The sequence below is a fragment of the Haliaeetus albicilla genome, chromosome 2 (assembly GCF_947461875.1).
Source record: "Haliaeetus albicilla chromosome 2, bHalAlb1.1, whole genome shotgun sequence".
Classification (NCBI taxonomy): domain Eukaryota; kingdom Metazoa; phylum Chordata; class Aves; order Accipitriformes; family Accipitridae; genus Haliaeetus; species Haliaeetus albicilla.
This window is the reverse complement of record NC_091484.1, coordinates 45,134,974-45,144,747: the sequence shown is the minus strand read 5'-3', so window position 1 is coordinate 45,144,747 and position 9,774 is coordinate 45,134,974. Positions and strand designations below refer to the sequence as shown.

Genomic DNA, 9,774 nt, shown 5'->3' with positions numbered 1-9,774 from the left:
CCAGCACCTTCTGACAAGGAGAAACGTTGTCTTCCTGACATGAAAGGACCACGGGCGTGGGACTGCAGGTCACTCAAGATGGAGAACAGCACATTCTTCTTGCATTAAAATCCTCAAGATGGCTTCATTTTTGGCAAGCAGCATAGTGAGCATGGCAACCTTTCATCTTCCCAAGATGGATCCAGGTGGAAACATTCCCCTGGCCCCCTTGCGCAATTGTTTGTCACCAGGTACAACTGGCTCCAGCAACAGCCTCCCAACCTGAGGTATTCCCCTGACACTAAGGCAACCACAAGCACACTCCACCTCCACTTCACAGGCACAAGGCACACAGCAAACAATTCCTATCCATCTCCAGGTAAGATCAGCTGGATACCTGGAAGTTAGTACAATCTTCAAAGCACACAGAAAGGCATCAATGATTTTGCTTCACACATCTCAGACTGTAGCCTTGAGCTCAGCTGTGAAAGTCACAACTCAATCTTCAGTAAACTACACTCATCGACTTTATTCCAACTCTAAGAGTCCCTAAGTGGTCTCGCAGGACAGCATTACAAACCCCATTACAGGGAAGAATCCATACTTGGCTGCGGAAGCCACCGATCCACTTGACAGAGATCAAAGTCAAGCAGGGGAGCTCATGTTTGTTCTTTTTTAAGTGTCTCCCATCCAACAGTAAAATAAAACTTTCTCAGGTTTTACTGAGAGAAAGATGGAAAAGCAAAAATTAGAGATTAAAACACTTTGAACAAGTAACACCTAACTTCAAGTCCCTAGCCCACAGCCTTGACAAACATGAGAGTCCCTCCACTTTACTCCAGAGACCTGCCATCTTCTCCCTAGCACCACCAAAAAAAAGTCTTGATAAAACTAGCGTATTTGCTGAAGTTACTTAGGGAAATTAAGATTCTTCATAGGACTCTGTTTCACATACAACTTCACACAACACTGATATGCTCTTACAAGCACATCTGAATTTTGTGAAAATGACAGTAACTGCAAAGTAATTTCAAGACATTGCTATCAAAGATTCCTTCATTTTTTTAAACTTGAAAAAAAAATTTCTCCAATTCCATTTTTTGCTACCTTCCAATTAATTACCAAGACTTATGATTAATGCTTATTCTATTTTTTCCAGGGGATAAAAAGGAGTGTTTATTTAAGGAGTTTCACTCACCTTTTAGTTAGAGAGAAAGCTTGTCATGGTTTAACCCCAGCCAGCAACTAAGAACCACGCAGCCGCTCACTCACTTCCTCCCCCCACCCACTGGAATGGGGGAGAAAATCAGGAAGAGAAGTAAAACTCGTGGGTTGAGATAAGAACAGTTTAATAGAACAGAAAAGAAGAAACTAATAATGATAATGATAATAAAATGACAGTAGTAACAATAAAAGTATTTGAATATATGAATGATGCACATTGCAATTGCTCACCACCCACCGATTTATGCCCAGTTAGTCCCCGAGCTGCAATCCCCCCCCAGGCCAACTACCCCCAGTTTATATATTAGACATGACATCATATGGTATGGAATACCCCTTTGGCCAGTTTGGGTCAGCTGTCCTCTGCCTGTGTCCCCTCCCACCTAACTCAAAAACATAGCACTATACCAGCTACTAGGAAGACAATTAACTCTATCCCAGCTGAAACCAGGACAGAGCTATACTGAATGAAACACTGTCTGGCTGTACAAATGAAAAATGTTATACTACATAATATTGGCATTCAAATTTAACTTGACTTGAATGTACTATGAAAGACATTTTTTCTTCCTCATTTTCAAAACCCAGAGGTACTATACTAATGACTTTCCTGAACCATACTTGATTTTTTTTTTAAGAGAACAAGAATTTCACTTATTTCCACAATAGCAGTGAATTACCAAAAATTTGCTATCCAATGTGCTTACAGTGAAATCTTAAAAGTAAAAATGCACAAGTAGTATTTATCCAGTTATTCCAAGTCTCAAAAAAACTGAGCTACAACTACTTTTAAGGGAAATTTTCAGCATGTTGACATCACAGAATCTGGCCTGTGCTTGACACATCCACACTTATGTAAAACTTAATGAAAGAGACAAGAACACTTCCCTATTTCTCTACCTCTTGCCAAATACTATTATTCCTGGAAAGCAGCCAGAGCAACCATGTGGTGGTTAAGACCCACAAACCACATCCCCAAATGTCTGACACACAATAGAGCATATGAAATACACTTCTGCAGGTGTTTGGGTCCACCCACCCACTGCTGCATTTTGGGTATTGTATACTCTTGTGAAATGAAAAATCTGATTTTGAGAAATCTGAGTTACTTCACACTGAATACCGTATCTGTTAGTATTGACTATCTCAGGTTATTCCGCTAGATTCAACAGAAGAAAAATGTTCCTGATCATGATTAAAACCACTATCAAGTACCAACAGATTATTGTAATTAGGATCAGTCAAGAAAAAGGATCAGAATTTGAAGGCCTTTCATAATTTAAGACATATGAGCGGTTACATTAATCTCAAGTTACCATAAGAAAAAAGGCACCAGAAAAGCTGCACTAGCACAGGATATAGGGTCACAAGAAGTGTTCTGCATTCAGTCCTTGCTCTATTCCCATCAGCAGTCTATTATCATTAGCTATTCCACTATTTCATGACATTTGATTTAATTACCATGATTAGTGGAATTTTAAGGAACATGCTGGTTTGCATTAGCTCTCATAAATGTTTCCCACTTTCTTTTTTTCCTTCCTAATTCTTGACTTTCAATTTAATTTCTTCCTCTTGGCTCATTTCTCATCTTCTTTCCAGTCACATCTGCCCTTAAACACAGTAACATTTTACCATGAATCTTCATAGCAGATGAGAAGCTGAGGAGTCTCCTGTTCCTTAAAAATTTAATTAACATAAAAACGGTCTGAAAATCTATGGGGTTAAAAAAACCCCCAACAATCTGAAATCTACAATACTCTTGTTGCAATGATAATTTGGAGCCAATAAACATTTTTTTAAATCACTGCATAGATACAAACTACCCTGTACAGTTCTAGAGAGAGAGAGTAATCTACCCAATGCAGCTTCTATTTAACAGAAACCAAGCAGCTGCCATTTCAGTGCTTGAATCTCAGTGTTAAAAGTAAGAAAACCAACTGAAGCCAAACCAACAATATTCCAAAGAGCAAGACTTTGGAGGAAAAATAAAGCATGCACCTTGTTTAGTGTACTTGTTTTCTTCCTTCAGTTACACATTAGTAACTTCCTCTTATAATAAGAGCACTATATAGAATCATAGAATCGTTTAGGTTAGAAAAGCCCTTTTAAGACATCAAGTCCAACCGTCAACCTAACACCACCATGCCCACTAAACCATGTCCCTAAGCACCACATCTACATGTTTTCTGAACACCTCCAGGGACTGTGACTCCACCACTTCCCTGGGCAGCCTGTTCCAATCCTTGACAACCCCTTCAGTAAAGAAATTTTTTCTAATATCCAATCTAAACCTCCCCTGGTGCAACTTGAAGCCATTTTCTCTCATCCTATCCCTAGTTACTTGATAGAAGAGACCAGTACCCACCTCACTACAACCTCCTTTCAGGTAGTTGTAGAGCGCGATAAGGTCTCCCCTCAGCCTCCTTTTCTCCAGGCTAAACAACCCCAGTTCCCTCAGCCGCTTCTCTCAAGACTTGCTCTCCAGACCTGTCACCAGCTTTGTTGCCCTTCTCTGGACACACTCCAGCAACTCAATGTCTGTCTTGTAGTGAGGGGCCCAAAACCGAACACAGTACTCAAGGTGCGGCCTCACCAGTGCTGACTACAGGGGGGCAATCACTTCCCTGCTCCTGCTGGCCACACTATGTCTGATGCAAGCCAGGATGCCATTGGCCTTCTTGGCCACCTGGGCACGCTGCTGGCTCATATTCAGCTGGCTGTCGACCAACACCCCCAGGTCTTTCTGCTGGGCAGCCTTCCAGCCACTCTTCCCCAAGCCTGTAGAGCTGCATGGGGTTGTTGTGACCCAAGTGCAGGACCCACCACTTGGCCTTACTGAACCTCATACAATTGGTCTCAGCCCATCGATCCAGCCTGTCCAGATCCCTCTGTAGAGCTTTCCTACCCTCAAGCAGATCAACCCCCCGTGCCAACTTGGTGTCATCAGCAAACTTACTGAGGGTGCACTCGATCCCCTTATCCAGATCATTGACAAAGACATTAAAGAGAACTGGCCCCAAAACTGAGCCCTGGGGAACACCACTTGTAACTGCATATACACACACAGCACTTTCGTTGCGTCCTCCTACCCCATCCCAAATTATGGAAAATGTACGTAGTGTTTAAAATGTAAATTTGGCAGAAAAGTATACATTTTACTATCTGACTGTGCTAGGAAAAAACATATACGTCTTTCAATCCCTAGTGTATCCAGACATGAACAAATTCAAGAGGAAGGGGGACAAAAAAAAAAAAAAAAAAACCACCACACCACACCAGGTCAGCATAGTGACCAGCTGCAGAGGTTTACCGATATTTGGGCAAGAAATCTTTGAAGAATCTGAAGTATTTAAAACATTAGTTCAGTTTTCTGGTTACTGTGAAGATAAAGAAGAATCTTAATCCAAAAGACCTTCATAACAGGGATAAATATGGGGGCTGAATGTCACCATAGTTTGGAAAAAAAAAACCACAACAAAACAAAAAACCCACACAATGGGTCATTCTTTCTGTAATAAAGAAATTACTACATTATACTTATGTAAAGACTTAAAAACAATGTGTATCCATTCAAATCATATTTATTTAATTACACTGTAATGCAAATAAGTTAGGTCCATATAAACCCCATTTTGTTGTATGTACAACCTATGTCATTAGCAAGCTGATTGAGCCACCTGGTGTAAGTGTCCGCCTCATCCTCTGGAATGTACATATCTTCAGACACTTTCTCTGTCCATCAGCTGGTTCTAGAACAGGACCGCCACATCCTTCATCCCCAAAGTAGACTGAAAGGGGAGGGGGGAGGAAATGAAAGTCAGATTTGCAGCATGTAGTTGTTTTTAAATGCATATTTATAAAACACAAGTCTGGAGGAACAGCCCTGTAAATGTACAGAATAAATGCTAGCCCCCAACATACTGAAATAATGCCACCTTTAAAATAAAATTTAAGCCTATAGAACATGAACATGTGCTCAGAAAAAAGAGCACCTGTAAGCTTCAGATTAGACCAAACACATGCTTCTGGTATCTATGTACATACACTCTGGTGTGAAATACATACTTTACGTTGTGCAGAGACACACTCAGTGGACCAAGAAAAACGTCTCAAACTTCTAGTGAAGCTAAACATAGAAACACTGTCAGCAAACAAACAACTCCAGCAAGTTAGTTTTTAAGACACCAGAAGATTTTACTGAAATTGTAACATGATCTTGACACTTTTTTTCATATTTTCTACTGTTAAAAGTAGCTCCCTCGAATCGCTGAATCCTAAAAATGGGATTTCTACACATTCTAACTATGTGAAGCTAGAAGAGTTAATATATGACTTTGCAAACAATACATACAGTCCATCAATTATTTGTCTTAGGAATACCTGGTTCTGCACGGTAACCAAAGTTATTTCAAGAACAATAAGAGAGTCACACTTTCTTCAAAACTTTAGTTTAATTAGTTTGACCCATGGAAACCCTCCAATAAAACTCAAATGCCACAAGAATTCAAGTATTACTAATGCCATGACATTGCATGACATTAACAAACAGTCCCACAAGAAAGAGGCAACATGAGCAAATGCACTTTGCTTCATGACTATGACCAATATTGAAGGATAGAGCCCTTTATTTCATATAGCTTTTATGCAGTGTTACTACTGTATTTGCAAAGGCAGAAGGAAACAGGGTTTTGTTTCAAATTCATGCTAGAAAGCTGAGAAACTTGCAGAAACTGGCTCTACAACAGATTAGAAGGGCAGGTGCCACTCAAAAGGTACAGGAAGTCCCATATATTAAAAGCCATGAAAGATGAAGAGAAAGGCCCTCCTAAGAACTTGTATTTTGCTGTCTTCTCTTTTAGATTTTTAAAGAAACAAGAACCACAACCAGCTATGCTTTCACCCTAAACAATTAAAAACAAAGGATGAAAGCAACCGTCACAACTGTTGCTGTCCAGAGACAACACCCGAAACGGTAACTACCTGCAGTGGGTTTGCATGTGCATCTGGAACCAATACATACCTCCAGATAGTTGGCTCAGGCATTCCAGGATCTGCACCTCTCTTAAAACCTGAAGCGAAACATACATTACATATATATAAATAAAAACATGTATGTGCAGACTCCTACATAGTTAAATAACTATCAAATTATTCCAGCCCATTAAATTGCAATAAAAAAGAAAACCTACTGAGCAGAGAACTGTGATTCATGAAGTTGTGTACTAATCTGAAAAAAACTTGCACATTCTTGTCAGGGTTAGAAAGCAGATAAAATAAATACACGTGTACAGTTGTTGGTTTTTTTTTTTTAAATTCTTACCTGCATCTTTATCTGACTTAAGATTCAGGGACAACTAGCTATGTGAGATGGAGGAAGTTATCTACCCCAAAGATTAAGACATACATACCTACACACACACGCAAACATGCAGATTTTAAATGTTGTTCAGAAAGCAACCTAGTAAGGCGGTACACACAGTGACACCTATAACTGGTATAAGTGAGCACCTTGAGTCCTAACAGGCAATGTTCTGCAATGACATCTGATGCAGAACTTAAAAGTAATATTTCAATAACAGTTCACTCAATATAGGATGACAGAATTCTAAATGTTAAATCAATCAAACCCAAAACGTTCTATTTTTACTGGCACTTTTTGAAAAGCTACCTAGTTCAAAAGCTTGCAAAGAAACAAGATGTTTGTCAATCTACTAACACCCAGGAAAATGAAGAGAAAGTTAATTACAAAGAGCTCATCCCCAGCTAATGACTCAAATGCTAATTCACTAAAGCAAATGTATGCTAGAGAAGCAATTGAAGGTTCAGTGTATGAATATCTTTGCCTGCTGGATTGTAAATTAAAAGTCTTGAAGCGGAATCATGCAATTCATACACTGTTCAACACATTCTCTCCTACACTCGCTAGAAATGGATGTTATATGAAAAATATATCATTCCCCTCATTTACAGAAAATAAATAATTAATGTCAGCTTGCCTGAAACATAGGCCATGAAGGTTAATGCAAAAACTTCCATTAACTTCATGGGCACTGGGTTAGCTCTTTGAAAGTAACCTTGTGTGATTTGAGACTGTTAAACATCCTGACCCACTTTCTTTGGCTGCCACACTGTCCATCAAAATTGCTTTAAAATTTATGAAGTTGTATTAGGAGTCACACTCTATGTGAATGCTTCTGGCTTTCCCCCCCCCACCCCCTAGTACTTTCAAATAAGCAACCCAGGTTTAACAAAACTGCACTGGTCTAATTTACCTACTTAAAACAGAGGCATCTGCTTCAAAGCGAGTTTAAAAAAAACACAACAAAAAAAACCCCAGACCAATGGCCTATAATTGCAAATTCACATACCAGGGTCCTTTGTACATCCCCTGAGCATCCCATCCTAACCTAGAAAGCCTTTCAGAGAAAGTTAAAAGCTCAAATTTCTGAAAGTTTCCTTGTCCATTTTTAGTTTAAAGTGTATTTCATCTACACAGGCGTCAATGCAAAAATATACCTTGAATCAGTGACACCAAGGGCTGCGTAGCCTCTTGTCCTTCGACTGTATTACACCTTCCCTCCCAGATTCAAATGTAATCCCAGTACAAAAGAGGTTCTTCCAATTCTATAGACTTTGAGTGCATGCCACCTCCAAGTGTCTATGGCAAGGAAAGGTGGCACCTGCACATCCTCTTCCCATCTGCTTACACTTAATGTCCTTTCATTACAGCAGACAAATTTATAAGAAGACAATGTAGATGTGGAACAGCACACTTATTTTCTGGAGGTATGAAGTTAAACTACTACAACTTAGTATATCACTGCTACATAACAGAAATATACTAGGCACCCTGATATTAGTGCAACTGTAAACACAGTAAGATGGCTTTATATGACATGAAGCAACTTATTTAATTTCCTCTGGTATCCCTCAGAACTAATTGCATCTTTCCCATATTCATAGATACTGTTGTAAAAGGAAAATCAAAACCAAACTTCAGCAAGAACAAAATTAGGTCACAAAACCCTGCTGAAATTCCCACTCCCAAATTATCAACTTAAAATAACTGACAAACTAAAAATGGAAATGTAATTAAACTTTAAGTCTAATACTGCCAATTAGTTTTTTCCATACTGTTTTAAGTGTCATCTTTTACTTGTAGTTCTTAAAGCTTATATGTAACTGTTGAAGAGACCAACTTTTTCCTGACTGTTATCTATTATGTGAACAATCAAAGCCCTTCAAATCGGACACTGCATTCCCCTCAATTCATCGAAACAACCTATCAGCTTTGACTGTAAACACATCAAGCTCCCAACCCTCCTTCATGTTTGCATTCAAGGCGGAGGTGCCTGCCTGTTTTAGATGCCTTTCCCAAAAGGCTCCACAGAGCTGGGGCAGAGAGTAAGCCAGATGAACTGCGGGGATCAGCCTTCCCGGGACCCCTTGTCACATAAGAAGTGAACAAAAGCGTCAGGCCTATTGCACGCCCGCATATCTTAAGTAGGTCAGGCTCTTTAACAACGACAGCTGATGGCATACAGCCCAAGCTCAGCGGGAGAACGACCGTGTGGTAGCGATGCCCAGCCAGCCCCATGACAGGAGAAAGCAAAATGCATCCTGGGTGCCAGGCATGACATCAAGGCACCCCCCGAATGCCCCACAGCAGTTCGGAAACGGGAGCCACGCCATTTTGGGAGAGACTGTAGCCCGCACCTAGCTGCAAATTCAGCCTCAACCAGGGGCTGGCAACCCCCCTGGTGCCACGAAGCAGAGCTCCCGGCCGCAGGCAGCTCTCTCCTCACATCCTGACTCCCTACCGCAACAAACACCGAGGCTAGCCTACTAAAGCAGCCAGTCGCTGATGCACGGTTAAGTCGCAGCTCCGTGTGCTGTTAAGCTGCTGCGGCCCGCGCCCAGCCCGCTCCCCAGCGGGGCCCGACCCGCCGGCCTGCCGCCGCCCTCCCCTCACCGGGCACGCAGGCTCAAGGCGCGCTCCCAGCGCGGGAACAGCCTCCAGCAACGGAAAGGGGCTGGAAATCCTTTTTAAAGAAAAAAAAAAAAAAACACCAAAAAAACCCGAAACACAACAAACCTACTGTCTCGCCGTTCTCTCAAGGGCAAGCCCCCCGCCCCCACCACTACCCCGCGGGTCCCACAGGACACCGCCGGGCCCTCAGCGCTCCCCCGCCTCGCGCCCCCCCCCCCCCCCCCGCGCGCATGCGCGGTGAGGGCCGCAGCGCCCGCGTCGCGCCGGGGCGCCCCTCCCCCACGCACATGCCCTTCCTCCTACCCCCCCCTCCCCCTCGCGCGCGCGCCCCCGGTCTCCCCAACGGCCGCCGAGCGCCAGCCCCGCCGCTGACCTAGGTAGAGCACGACGGGGATGAAGCCCCAGCGGATGGCGAACTGGCCGCCCTTGAAGAGCTGCTGTAGCCGCTGCTTGGCCTCCTTGCTCAGCTTCGGCATGCCGGCGGCGGGGGAGAGAGGAGGAGGAGGAGCCCAGCCGCCCTTGTAACGCTGCGCCGGCGGCGGTGGGCGGGACCCCATGGCGGCGGCGGCGGCGGCGGCGCG

General features: G+C 42.6%; 1 protein-coding gene across 1 annotated transcript; it reads right to left on the bottom strand.

The window, feature by feature from the left end:
• Nucleotides 1-4,768: 4,768 nt before the first annotated feature.
• On the bottom strand, nucleotides 4,769-9,772 carry TOMM7 (translocase of outer mitochondrial membrane 7). Its single transcript, XM_069773464.1, has 3 exons — nucleotides 9,567-9,772; nucleotides 6,224-6,272; nucleotides 4,769-4,991 (listed from the first exon to the last, which is right to left on the bottom strand). The coding sequence occupies exons 1-3, from the start codon at nucleotides 9,748-9,750 to the stop codon at nucleotides 4,976-4,978; spliced, it is 249 nt and encodes an 82-aa protein (XP_069629565.1). The 5' UTR covers nucleotides 9,751-9,772; the 3' UTR covers nucleotides 4,769-4,975.
• Between the last annotated feature and the right edge of the window lie 2 nt (nucleotides 9,773-9,774).

Excerpts from the sequence above, each read along its gene's own strand:
- TOMM7 (XM_069773464.1), bottom strand. The coding sequence starts at position 9,750 with ATGGGGTCCCGCCCACCGCCGCCGGCGCAGCGTTACAAGGGCGGCTGG. Across the intron at positions 6,273-9,566 it reads CCCCGTCGTGCTCTACCTAG|GTTTTAAGAGAGGTGCAGAT; the intron begins GTCAGCGGCGGG and ends GTTTCGCTTCAG.